Source organism: Panthera uncia, assembly GCF_023721935.1.
Source record: "Panthera uncia isolate 11264 chromosome B2 unlocalized genomic scaffold, Puncia_PCG_1.0 HiC_scaffold_24, whole genome shotgun sequence".
NCBI classification, from domain to species: domain Eukaryota; kingdom Metazoa; phylum Chordata; class Mammalia; order Carnivora; family Felidae; genus Panthera; species Panthera uncia.
Window position 1 is genome coordinate 156,820 of NW_026057580.1, and position 12,666 is coordinate 169,485.

Here is a 12,666-nt window from a genome sequence, read left to right on the forward strand (position 1 = left end):
CCCCCCCCCCCCCCCCCCCCCCCCCCCCCCCCCCCCGCCCCGCCGTGGTTCATTCTAGGTCAGACTTGTTCTCTGAACAACCGCTTGGGATCTCTGGGTGGGCAGTAGGTCCCTATGGTCTGCAGGTTGGGAGTGGACATGTGGGGATATGTCAGGCCCATGTTCTTGACTCTCATTGTGAGCTGACCAGGGCCACTGCTGTGTTGCAGGGCAGTCCAGGAAGGGGATGTTCTGTGTGTGCCAACAGTTGGGCAAGTAGAGGTCCTGGAAGGAAGCCCAGAGAAACTGCCCAGGTATGCAGCTGCCTCCTGTCCTACAGTTGGGATTTTTAACCTGGGTGCAAGAGTTCTACGATCCCCTCCCTGCAAGTTGTGTGGAATAATTTTGTATATAAGGAAATACTGCTGTTTTTGTCATGTACATTTTTCTAGAGAAAAGGTACATGCTTTCTTCGGGTTCTCAAATGGGTGCAGGACTGAAAAAAGATGAAGAACCACTGCCTACTGCCTGTGGGAGCTGTTTTATCCTCAACTTGTTGGGTGGTCATAGGTAATGTAAAGCATTAAGAAGTTTAAGAGCCTAGACCAACATGAGACTCCTTGCTTTTCCTTCTCAACCACAGTGTTGTTTGCACCAGGTTTCGGGCCACACTTCCCATATACTCAACATAAAGAGACCCAAGCTTTGATTTCTGCCCTAATCGATAGTGTGTGCACATGGAGCTTTTCGATCCTATCTCCCAAAATGGGGGAAGGAGAGATTGCTGCTGTTATTGAGGGGCCTTCTCTTTTTCTTTATCCTCAATAAAGAGAAATATAAGCATGACTGAGCCAAGCACCCAAAACAGGGAGTCCATCCTTTTGCCACCCTGTCGACTCTGATCACAGGGGTTCCGTGTAAAATGGTGAGGCAGAGAATTCAGAGACTGCTTTGTGAAAGGGGAGAATGTGTAGCCTGATACCCCAGGACTGATTTCCTATAGTGATGTCCTAGAAGGAGAACACAACCGATTGACACGCTAAGCCAATGTTCAGGGGATTTCAGTGAGGTGATGAGACCAGCCTGAAGGAACTGAGGTTTAAGAGTTGGCATGCCCAAGGTCTCTGGCCTAGTCAGCTTGGGTCCTCTGCCAAGGCAGATGCCTTGTCTGGAGCACCTGATTCATCCTTGGTCAACATTCAGAGCTTGGTTCACTCAGAGTTGTGGTACTCAGATGAAGCGCCTGGTAGTGCACGTTGTAACCCCACTTGATGCTCACGGCGCCTCTTTGAGCTTTCTCAAATCAAATCTATAACTGGGGCCTCGTAGAAAGTGCCAGGCCTGTATTAGTCACTTCTGTCTCCCATCTTAAATATAGCAAACATCTATGAGCTAGCTTTCTGTAGGAAACCTACAGAATGCCCACCCTTTGTACCTTCAGAGGAAAGTAGGCACTGGACCCTTCTGAGATAGACCAGCAAGCCTGTTCTGTTCCTGGATGTCTGCTGTTCTGGCCCTTTAGCGGCTTGCCTCTCCCTGGCTGCTGAGCACACAGTTCTTCCCCTGAGTAGGTCCTGGAAAGCAGGGTTGGGGTCAGCAGGTTGGCCTAAGGACAGATAGAGATGAGTGCTTTAGCCCTCTTCCCCCAGACCTGGTAAGGAAAGCCCTGCTAGGAGGCTCCTGAGATCCCTGGAACAGAATTCCAGTGTTGGTAGTGTAGCTTCTTCAGGCTCTTCTACGGTTCCACCTCCCCAAAGCAGGCCAGCAGGATCCAGCTGCACTGTCTCCCGTCTGGCTCTTAATAACACACAGCATTCCCCAGAAATACCCAGATGTGTTCTAGAAGTCTGCTCCTTGCACTCACTGAGATGGTCCTACCGCTGTCCGTGGAAGGGGAGTTTCCCCCTAACCCTCCACAGTGCTGTTCCTCCTTGGATTCCACTGCTTACCATGTGCACTGTGACTCAGGAGTGAGATTCCAGGTTATAGACCCACCCACTGTTCATGTATACTGAATAGTAGTAAGTCACAGTCTTCCTTATGTTCTAGTTTTTAACCACAATAACTGCCCACCCTAATAGTTGGCAAGAGTTCACAATACCAGTCTGGTATGCCTGTCCCCTCCGCCTTGAGTTATTCCCACCAATCCACTTTGCTGCCGGAGTAAACAGTTTTATGACCGCGAGACACGGTGAACAGCAATTTGCACCGATTGGAACTTCGAGAGGCCCAAGTCTGGGCCAAGTCATTGCCTTTCTACCTGAGGATTAAAGAGGAGGGTGGGTCATCATTTTTATCTGGAAAATTGGGCTAGTAGCTCCTACCCGCTCCCCCACTCTGCACCCTTAGGACGCTGAAGAGCCCTAATTCACTCTGACACTAGCAGTGACTTGCACAGCCTTGGTTATGGCTGGGGGAGCTTTTGAAAAATACAGATGCCTGAGCCTCCTCAGACCTATTGGAGCAGAATCAAGGTGAAGCTGGGGCCTGTGAAGTCTTTTAACTTTTTCCAAAGGAGAGAAAAATGCTAACTTAAAAGGCTGAGATGGGGCACCTGGCTGGCTCAGTCTGTAGAACGTGCAATTCTTAATCTCGGAGTCGTGAGTTCAAGCCCCACATGGGTTTAGAGATCACTTTAAAAAAATTGAGATATAATTCATATGCCATGAAATCCACGTTTGAGGTGTACAATTCAGTGGCTTTTAGTAGATTCACAAGGTTATGCAACCAACACCACTATCTAATTGCAGAATATTTTCATCACCCCAAAACCCTACCCATTAACAGTCACGCTGTACTCCCTCCATCCCTCAGCCCCCAGCAATTACCATCTGCTGAATGGAATCCTACAACATGTGGCAGATACTGATTTTCAGAAGTTTTACAGATCATTCTGATGTGCAGCCAAAATAGAGAATCATTAATCATTAGATGTCTTTAGTAAGGTATCTGCAATTTGATTTTGTGGATTATTGAATAAGAACCAAGGAGCCCTTCCTGCTGAGGCTTTGGAAGGCCTTGGGAGGTATGAATTTGAGGGGAAGACAGTAGTCTGAAGCCAGTGAAAATGGCCAGATGATCATTGCTTAGTGCAGCTGTGTCTTCTGCCATCGGAGTGGGTGGGTAGGCCATTCACCCGGAGAATCACGCCCCCATGGCTCCCTGATGGCTGTCATGAGGGATGTGGAGGATAGTTATGGCTCCTGCCCTCAAAAATGTACATGGGCCAGCCTGGGAGATGAGGAAGACCATTTGCTTTCTTCTACCCCTACTCCTCTCCCCTTCCCCACCCCCCACCATGCCATAACTCTCATGTCCATTACTCATGCTGCTCTTGAGTTTGTCCCTGCTGGGGACCTCTATGATTGAGACAGCCGCCTTGTCCTCAGGGAGGGGTGTATGTGGGCTCTGGGTCTGGGATTCATGGGGCTTCTTTCCTTCAGGTGGCGGGAGATGTTTTTTAAAGTGAAGAAAACCCTTGGGGAAGCTCCGGATGGGCCAACGAGCGCCTTCTTGGCAGACACCGCCCATACCTCCTTGTACTTGGTGAGGCCCTGGGGATGGGAGTAGACCTGGGAAAGAGGCAGAAACAACTCCCAGACACTAAAGCTTCCTGCCACCTTTCACAGGTGGGTTCTACCCTGAGCCCTGTTCCAAGGCTCACTTCAGGAGAATCCACTCCCTGGAACAGCTTGTCTCCTCCAGGCCTGGAGGCCTTAGTGACCGAGCTCTGTGCTGCCCTGAAGCCTCGCCTCCAGCCAGGGTGAGTGAGGCCGTGGCCTCAGGGTGTGAGGAAAGCCTGCTCAGAACATGTCTGGAGGGGCAGGGGGCTGGACAAGTAGTTCCTAATGCGCTGGCCGGAGTGGGATTGGGTGGACCTCCCTCAAACTAGTATGCCCAGGCCACTCACCCATGTCCTTTCTGTAAGCAAATTCCTAGGCTCCTTTCTGGGGATAATCTCCATCCTCCAGGGTCGGCTGGGGAGGAAGAATCTCTACCAGAGACAGCTGTCTCTGAGACTGCCCTTCCCCTTGGGGAGCTCACTACCCATTCTGTCCTTCACCACCCTGGCCCCAAAAGATGCAGTTCCTCATACCACTGGCCTAAGTGTAGACACAGACCCTTCCCTAATTCCTCGTGATTCCAGACCAGACGTGACAGTCAAGGCTTTACTGAAGGCAGCGACAAGGGAGTTGTCCTGGCTGGTGGACATACTCCATGCCCCCTCCAGAGCACCACGGGTAGTATGGGAAATACAGCCTCACCATATGGAAACAGCCCTGGAGGAAAGGGGATGCCTCAAGAAAAAAGAAACAGGCTGTCTGCTTTCTAGATCCAAGGACCCCTGTTACTGAGGGCTCTCAACTTTGAGAGAATGGAGGAGACAAGTGTCTGTTCTCTGGTTGCAGAGGTGCCCTCTTGACAGGAACCAGCAGTGTCCTTCTCCATGGTCCCCCAGGCAGTGGGAAGACCACAGCTGTCACTGCAGCCTGCAGCCGCCTTGGCCTCCACCTACTGAAGGTGAGGGTACCTGGAGAGTAGAACCCCAACCACATTTCCCCAGCCCAGATTCTCCTTCTCCCTTCCTCCCTGGCCTGGCCCTAATGCCTCGGCCCAGTGGGCCAGTTGGTCAGGCAGATTCCCATGATTCTCAGCTACTAAGAGAGACTTTAAAAAAGGAAGGGGTTTGGGGTGCCTGGGTGGCTCAGTCAGTTAAGTGTCCGACTTCAGCTCAGGTCACGATCTCACGGTCCGTGAGTTCGAGCCCCGCGTCAGGCTCTGGGCTGATGGCTCAGAGCCTGGAGCCTGCTTCCGATTCTATGTCTCCCTCTCTCTCTGCCCCTCCCCAGTTCATGCTCTGTCTCTCTCTGTTCCAAAAATAAATAAACGTTAAAAAAATTAAAAAAATAAAATAAAAAAGGAAGGGGTTTGAAGATTTTGTTGGACAGTCCAGGGAATGAAGTTAGAGCAAAGAAGAGCTAGGACTTGGCCAGTGTTACCTTCTCCCCCATCCCTGCTCTCTAAAAAGAAGATGGCCGACATCTTCTGGCTCCTCTCCCCGCCATTCCTGCCTCAGTCACACCTGCCCCTTGCTCACAGACCATCGGGGTCTCCTCCCCAGGTGCCCTGCTCCAACCTCTGTGCAGACAGTAGCGGAGCTGTGGAGACAAAACTGCAGGCCATCTTCTCCCGGGCCCGGCGCTGCCGGCCTGTGGTTCTATTGCTGACAGCAGTGGACCTTCTGGGTCGGGACCGTGATGGGCTCGGTGAGGACGCCCGTGTGGTGGCCACGCTGCGTCACCTCCTCCTTGATGAGGACCCCCTCACCAGGTATTATACAGAGCTGGGTCTGTAAAGGGGCAGGGCCAAGCCACCCTCATCTCTCTTCAGCCTTTTGCCCTCTCTTCCTCAATGGCTTCTCAGACATCCTGCCCATTTGGCCATTCTCCAGACGGCCCTGAGCAGAGGAGCTTGGGGTATTCAGAGGGAGGAGGATGTGCTCCCTCGTGTTTTGTGGGGAGCACTAGAAAAAAAGCACAGGCTCTACCCTCAGTGAGCTCCCTGTGTGAGGGGGGAAGCATAGGTCCCCCTCTCAAGGTATGTCCATGGAGCCCCATCCAGGAAGCTGTGGGGTACTCACCTCCTCTCCCATCCCAGCACCCACCCACCTCCCTGCCCTACAGCACCAGCCTCCTGACAGGACAGGGCTCAGGGGCTGCCAGCCACATTCTCACCCTCAGTGCCCACTCCATGTCTGCAGCTGCCCGCCACTGATCGCTGTGGCCACCACAAGCAAGGCCCAGGACCTGCCTGCCGACGTCCAGACAGCATTTCCTCACCAGCTGGAGGTGCCCGTGCTGTCAGAGGGGCAGCGGCTCAGTGTCCTGCGGGCCCTCACTGCCCATCTCCCGCTGGGCCAAGAGGTGAAGCTGCCACAGCTGGCACGGCGGTGCGCAGTGAGTACTGAGGCGGGCACAGGCCTCCCCGCATTCTGAGCCGCGGTGGTACGATCCAGCTGCCCTGCGAGTGAGGGTAGAAAACCCCGAGGCTTCAACACTGGGGCCTCTGCGCCAGCTGGGGGACTAGCCTCCTGAGGGCTCTTGCCAACTGTGCCCTGCTCATGTGTCCTTTCCTGTGGTTCCCCAGGGCTTTGTGGTAGGGGATCTCTATGCCCTTTTGACCCACAGCAGCCGGGCAGCCTGTGCCAGGATCAAGAACTTGGGGTAAGGAAACTGGGCACAGGAGGGAAGAGGAGGCAAGAGGAACTGTGGGTGGGTGGATGGGTGGGGGCTGGCGGGGGAGGGGAGGAGAAACCAAGACCCCGATGGGAAGGATGCTGTACGTCAGGTCCTCCAGAGGCCTTCCTGGGTTTCTCTTTGCAGTTTGGCAGGCGGCTTGAGTGAAGAGGATGAGGGGGAGCTGTGTGCTGCTGGCTTTCCCCTCCTGGCTGAGGATTTTGGGCAGGCACTGGAGCAGCTGCAGACAGCTCACTCCCGGGCCATTGGAGCCCCCAAGGTAGAGACTCCAGGTCCTTGGAGGTAGGACTGCAGCTCTCTTCACCACCATATCCCCAACCATGCACTTTCCGTCTCCTAGATCCCCTCGGTGTCCTGGCATGATGTGGGCGGGCTGCAGGAGGTGAAGAAGGAGATTCTGGAGACCATTCAGCTCCCTCTAGAGCACCCAGAGCTTCTGAGCCTGGGCCTGAGGCGCTCGGGCCTTCTGCTCCATGGTCCCCCTGGCACTGGCAAGACCCTCCTGGCCAAGGCAGTAGCCACTGAATGCAGCCTTACCTTCCTCAGGTGGCGAGGGGGTGTGGGAGGGATGGTGGGCAAATTGGGGGCCGCAACAGGCTGGGGAGCAGGAGGGGCTGGCTGAGAGGTCACTTGTGTGTTTATGCATCTGACAAATCTCATCCTCTCCTTCAGCGTGAAGGGGCCCGAGCTTATCAACATGTATGTGGGCCAAAGTGAGGAGAATGTGCGGGAAGGTGAGTGGGTGAGGAGGGGCCCAGGTTCTAGCCCTTCCCAAACCCCGATGGCCCTTGTGCTGCCTACCAACACCCCCAGGCTGCTCCTGGTCTTTCTAAGTTCTCACGGTCCTTTCCACAAAGGACCTCCCCAGGGTGGCCTAGTACCTGGAGGGATGAGTTGTCACACCTGGCTCTTCCTCCCCTATCTCCTGACTTTAGACCCCCCTGAGCTTCCCCCTCCTGTGTGTCCCTTTCTCCTCAGTGTTTGCCAGGGCCAGGGCTGCGGCTCCATGCATTATCTTCTTTGATGAACTGGACTCCCTGGCTCCAAGCCGGGGGCGAAGTGGAGACTCTGGAGGTGTGATGGACAGGTGGGGGTCTGAGCCAGAATGGAGTCTGGGGTCCAAGACGGAGGGATGGGAGACAGGTTGCAACAGTGTTCAGCACCCAGAGTACCTGTCATTCCAGTTCTGAAATAGGGGCCTTGGAGTTGGGTGGGGGACGTTGAAGGGAATGGGGGGCTTGCCTGGAGGGGTGTACAGGGCACAGCCGAGCAGGTGGCCCTGTGGAGAAGACCTGTAAGGACAGGCACTGCTGGTAGGGCAGGGGCCGAGGAAGGGCCAAGGACTCTCTTGCCTTCATGTCCTGATTTGTAGGGTGGTGTCTCAGCTCCTGGCCGAGCTGGATGGGCTTCACAGCACTCGAGATGTGTTTGTGATTGGGGCCACCAACAGACCAGACCTCCTGGACCCTGCCCTTCTGCGGCCTGGCAGGTGTGCACCCTGTACCTCTCACCTCTACCGGGCCTACTGGGGCCTCTCCCCTGACCCCCATCCCATGCCTCCTCCACTCTCATGCTGGGCTCCCTGACCCTTATGCCCGCCTATTTCCCTAAAGATTTGACAAGCTGGTGTTTGTGGGGGTGAGCGAGGACCGCGCCTCCCAGCTACGCGTTCTGAGCGCCATCACGCGCAAGTATGCCCTGTTAGGGGGAGACTCCCAAAGGGCTTGGGCCTTGGGATGGTCCGGGGATAAATGCAACATGCAGAATAAGCTGGTCAGGGATGCCTCTTGACAAAGTAGGGGATGCCAGGTAAAACTGTTTCTCTCCTTTCCTGTATCTGCACGACAGATTCAAGCTAGAGCCCTCCGTGAGCTTGGTGAACGTGCTGGACCGCTGCCCTCCCCAGCTGACGGGGGCAGACCTCTACTCCCTCTGCTCTGATGCCATGACAGCTGCCCTCAAACGCAGGGTTCAGGACCTGGAGGAAGGTGAGTCACTTGCCAGCCCCAGAGGTCAACCAAAAAGCTAATGGGAACCAGGCCTGGTCCTAGATTTCAGAGGAGGGACTGTTGACCTTTGGGGGACTCTGGGCAAGAAGATGCCTACCCAGGGCTCTGCCCTCCTCGGACACAGGCCACAGCCTCTGTTGCTCCCTGTCATCCCCTCCCAGGGCTGGAGCCCGGAAGCTCAGCACTGCTGCTCACCATGGAGGACCTGCTGCAGGCCGCTGCCCGGCTGCAGCCCTCGGTCAGTGAGCAGGAGCTGCTCCGGTACAAGCGCATCCAGCGCAAGTTTGCCGCCTGCTAGGAGCCTCCTGCAAGCCGGGACCCTGCCCACAGTGGCTAAAGGTACTCAGGTGTCCCCACAGAGACCTGAGAGAGCAAGGGGCCCTTTCTCAACGTGCTGCTATTGCACCCAAAGTTGGCCTACCTTCCCGAGAACCCCAAGGTGCCGAGTAGCCCCACAAGAGCTCAGAGGCATCATCCCCTGCCTACCTGTTCATCCTCCCAGGCCAGCTCCGGCTCCAACACTAAAGACCCTCTGCTCAGAAGGAGGGGCTTGGGCCTGGAGTTCTGGGGTGGGGCACTGAGGGAGTCCAGTCTTGGCTGAAAATAAAATGTATGCTGCCCCCTGCTGGTTGTGGTCTGAAAGGGTGCAGTGGGAAAGAGCAAGATTGTGGAAGGAGTGAGCCACAGGGGAGGGCAAGGCGGGCACCACAGGAGCCTGATCCTTCTGATATAAACACCAGGCATGGAGGAACTGAAAAAGGCACAGACTATATTGCTCACGCTTCCATTTGCCTGAACCCAAATCCCTGTACCCCCAGCAGCAGTCTGCCCCTCCCCACACCCCGAGGGTCTGGACCGGGGGTTAGGCTTGGTATGGGGCTGCCAGTTCCCACCTCCCCAGACGGATCTGGCAGTGCCTGGGCAGAGGGTCGTGGGAGCTGAGGCCACGCTCAGCACTCAGTCCGTCCTCTTGAGCACATGGATGAAATAGCAAGGGATGTAGGCCTGGCCAGGCTTGTAAGGCTTGAAGTCCCCCAGGACGCTGTGCTGGCACTTGCCCCCGAAGGCTGCTCGGAGCAACTCCGTGAAGGAAGCCAAACGGTGCGGGTAGTAGGAGAGCCGGAACTTACTGCAACAGAGCCCCCAACCAACCATGAGGGCTGGCGGCCTCAGTACCACCCCTCCTCACCCCTACCTAGCCGAGTGGGTACCTCAAACCAGGAGAACCATCCTGGCCAGCGCCTGGCACCTGCACCGTGTAGTCCAGGGTCACCATGTGGGCCTTGTTGTTCACTGTCAGCACTGATGTCGTGATATCCTTGGTCAAGTCACTCTGTAGGTGGTAGTGCAGGCTGCATTAGCCTCTGCAACCATTGTGGGGCCTGGACCGCAGGATCACGTCCCCCATCCCCCACTCTGGGCCTCCCACCCCCAGGGGCCCCACCTTATAGTAGATGTTCTTTCCTGGGGGTGCACAGCCTGTGCTGAGGATGTGGTCGTAGTTGCGATGATCGATGACCAGCAGGCCCCCAGACCGCACCATGCTCGTGATGTTCCTCAGTGCCAGCCGGTGCTCACTCTGGTCTCCTGAGCTCCGGGCAGGGGCAGAGAGGCTCCATCTGCTCAGGGCTCCGAGCACCAGTCTCCCTCCCATCTTTCTCCTCCCCAGGGATACAGATGCCAAGGCAGAGAGGAGCAGAAAACAGTCTGCTCTGTCAGGAGAGCGGGCACCCAGGGGTCTGTGGAAAGAGGTACAGCTCAAAGCAGGGGCCATGCTCAAGGCCACGCCCTCTCTCACCTCTGCAGTCTGGCAAGTGGGCAAAACTATTGCCAAGGCAGATGACCGCATCGAAGCCGCCCCCTGGTGGCTGGGGCACATCTTTGTCCAGAGTCATCCAGTTGGCTTCTTCAATGACTGGGACCAGGAAGGGGAAGAGGGATCAGGGTGGCACCATGGCACCAGCAGCACTCACCTCCACCAAGTGCAACCCTGCCTCAGTTTCCCCTTCGAGACACACAGGGATTCCCGATCCGGTTAGAAGGAGGAGCTCACCATGGACATGGAGGGGGAAGGGAAGGGGAGAAGGGGTCAAGGGAGGAGGAAGCCAGGATGGGAAGCATGGCTCCGTGCTTCTGTGTTTTTATTTGGGAGGAGGGAGAAGACTCATCACCAGATACCTCATTCTGGTGCGTAAGCCTCCCTTTCCAGGGAAATGAAAGTAATTTGGCTGTCCCCCTTAAGGAAAACAAAGCACACGAGCACAGGAGCTGAAGGAGCCCAGGGCAGAGAGTACCGAGTCCCTGGCGGCTGGGCGGGGAGGGCCTGACTGGACCTGCATACCCCACTTGTCGAAGGCCGGTTCGTGCCGCCGGTTCCAGCGCTCTTTAAGCGCGTATTTCAGCATCTTGTCACTGGCATCCACACTGGTCACGGTGAAGCCCTCTTCCACCAGCATGATGGAGTCCACCCTGGGCAGGGTCAGAGATGAGAGGCCAAGAGGGGCAGTCAGGGGGCCTGGGAAGGCAAGGAGGAGGCCCTGTGCTGGGCACTTCTGTCTCCTCCACTCTTGAGACCATTCCTCTGCTTCCTCTCCTTAGGCCTTCTCCACTGACCTCAAATGACCTGGCAAATCGGTTTATCACCAGGTAGCAAATTCTGGGTTTGGTTTTTTAGCACCTCTTCAGAGCCGGGCGCTCTATAAATGTGCATTAATCCTCATGGCAACCCTGTGAGGTAGACAATGTTATCCCCACTTGAGGGACGGGGCAAACTGAGGCTCCTGGAATTTAGGAACCTGTGCAGGGGAGGTAGTACAGCATGGTGTTTTGTCTGAATGTCCTCTCCACTAGGTAGAGGGCTTCCGCTCCTCTGAGGCGGGATTTCCACAACTGTAAGTGGGGTATCACTCCTTACCTCATGAGGTTATGTGAGGATCTTAAAAAACGGATGTGCCAAAAGCTCCTGGCACCGCGCGTGGCGGCACGGGCAAATATTGAACAAATGTTAACTGTTAACACTGCCCAAGGCCATCACTTCGGGACCAGTGCTGCAGCCAGGACCCGAGCTTACGTCGGTCTGGCGCCAAAGCCCGGCCGCCGCCCTCCCCGGCGAACCGGCAGGCCCCACCCTGCGGTGCTTACACGCCCCCTCTGCCCCCGGGTGTCTTCAGCCCCTCCTCCCAACCGCTCTGCCCCCTCGTCCCGCCGCGGGCCGGCTGCGGCTCGCAGGTGGAGGCTGCCGGACCAACCAGGCCGAGGTCCCCCACACCCCCCCACGCCGAGCCAGCGGCTCCCTGGCCCCCGCCCCCGCTCACCCGGTGCCGCAGGCCACGTCGAGCACCCGCTGGCAGCCGTGCTGGCGCAGCAGCCCGAGCAGCCAGGCCTTGTACTCGGCCGTGCGGCTGCGGGTGTCCCCGATGTAGAGCTGCCACACGCGTGCCGCCTCTCCGTCCGCGTACTGGTCCGGGAGCCCTTCGGCCGCCACCCCCAGGGAGCGGGTGCGGTACACACTGTCCACCATCGTGCAGCGCGCCTGGCTCCGCGGCGGGCGGCCCCGCATTTATAGTACGGCCGGGCCGCCCCACCTGTCCAATGGCAGGTGAGCGCGGGGACACGCCCCTGCTGGGCTCCCAGCCTCGGGGGGGGGGGGCGCTGCCCGGCGTTTAGCACCAGCCCTTCTCGCCGGCGGGAAGATCCAGCCCTCTGGGCGACCCCGTGGCGGGAAAGGGCCCTCCCAGCCCCCTACCCTCTTAAGCCAGGTATCAGGAGGACTGGGGAGGGGTCAGAAGAGGTGGGAACTGTGAGATCGCCCACTCCACCCCTACCCAAGCTGGGAAAAAAGGAAACTCCCCAGTCCACACAGAGATCAGCGCCTAGGACTGGACCGTCCCTAGAGGAGGAAAGTATTAGCATATCTAAAGGAGGATCGTCTAGCTGAAAGAGGGCCTGGTCGGCCAGGAAAGGGATGAATAGCGAATATCTGGGGATAATGCAAGTCTGGCCACCCAAGTCCAGGAGCAGTTCTGGCTCAGGGGATCGTCTGCCTACCCGGGGGCAGATGCTCCTCTGTCCTGGAGGTGACGCATCAAGCTTTTCCTTGAGCCGCGTGAGGCGGAGTCCGGCCTTTCCTCCCAATTCTTCACCGACTGGCACACTTCTAAAGCGCTATCTGCTGTTTGAGGCCCCTGTTCGATCTCCAGAATCTCCACCAAAAAAAAATAAATAAATAAATAAAATTAAGATTTTGTTTTTAAGTAATCTCTACACCCAACAGTGGGCTCTAAGTCACAACCCGTGATCAAGAGTCACATACTCTAGGGGCGCCCGGCTGGCTCAGTCCCTGGAGTATGCTACTCTTGACCTCCCGGTTGTGAGTTCGAGCCCCAGTTGGTTGGAGAGATTACTTAAAAGAAAAAAAAAAA

At 56.5% G+C, this 12,666-nt stretch overlaps 2 protein-coding genes across 3 annotated transcripts in view; one reads left to right on the top strand and one right to left on the bottom strand.

Annotated features, from left to right (window-relative positions):
- PEX6 (peroxisomal biogenesis factor 6) overlaps positions 1 to 8,871 on the top strand; it is an 11,889-nt gene extending 3,018 nt beyond the window's left edge. The window contains exons 3-17 of one of the 2 annotated variants that reach the window (XM_049653228.1): positions 210 to 293; positions 3,423 to 3,525; positions 3,609 to 3,742; positions 4,389 to 4,500; positions 5,102 to 5,310; positions 5,741 to 5,936; positions 6,127 to 6,203; positions 6,363 to 6,495; positions 6,577 to 6,782; positions 6,909 to 6,970; positions 7,215 to 7,323; positions 7,609 to 7,725; positions 7,850 to 7,927; positions 8,085 to 8,224; positions 8,407 to 8,871. In XM_049653228.1, the coding sequence (XP_049509185.1) occupies positions 210 to 293; positions 3,423 to 3,525; positions 3,609 to 3,742; positions 4,389 to 4,500; positions 5,102 to 5,310; positions 5,741 to 5,936; positions 6,127 to 6,203; positions 6,363 to 6,495; positions 6,577 to 6,782; positions 6,909 to 6,970; positions 7,215 to 7,323; positions 7,609 to 7,725; positions 7,850 to 7,927; positions 8,085 to 8,224; positions 8,407 to 8,543 (1,897 nt within the window). In that variant the 3' untranslated portion in view covers positions 8,544 to 8,871. The remainder of the gene's footprint in view (positions 1 to 209; positions 294 to 3,422; positions 3,526 to 3,608; positions 3,743 to 4,388; positions 4,501 to 5,101; positions 5,311 to 5,740; positions 5,937 to 6,126; positions 6,204 to 6,362; positions 6,496 to 6,576; positions 6,783 to 6,908; positions 6,971 to 7,214; positions 7,324 to 7,608; positions 7,726 to 7,849; positions 7,928 to 8,084; positions 8,225 to 8,406) is intronic. The other variant, XM_049653229.1, reaches the window with a different exon arrangement.
- A 230-nt stretch (positions 8,872 to 9,101) lies between these two features.
- On the bottom strand, positions 9,102 to 11,792 carry GNMT (glycine N-methyltransferase). The gene is made up of 6 exons (XM_049653230.1): positions 11,560 to 11,792; positions 10,587 to 10,714; positions 10,044 to 10,160; positions 9,690 to 9,832; positions 9,457 to 9,578; positions 9,102 to 9,374 (listed from the first exon to the last, which is right to left on the bottom strand). The coding sequence occupies exons 1-6, from the start codon at positions 11,763 to 11,765 to the stop codon at positions 9,203 to 9,205; spliced, it is 888 nt and encodes a 295-aa protein (XP_049509187.1). The 5' UTR covers positions 11,766 to 11,792; the 3' UTR covers positions 9,102 to 9,202.
- Between the last annotated feature and the right edge of the window lie 874 nt (positions 11,793 to 12,666).

Coding starts and splice junctions, on each gene's coding strand:
- GNMT (XM_049653230.1), bottom strand. CDS start 11,765: ATGGTGGACAGTGTGTACCGCACCCGCTCCCTGGGGGTGGCGGCCGAA. Junction 10,715..11,559: donor GACGTGGCCTGCGGCACCGG/GTGAGCGGGGGC, acceptor GACCCTGCCCAG/GGTGGACTCCATCATGCTGG. Junction 9,833..10,043: donor CCACTTGCCAGACTGCAGAG/GTGAGAGAGGGC, acceptor CCCGGAGCTCAG/GAGACCAGAGTGAGCACCGG.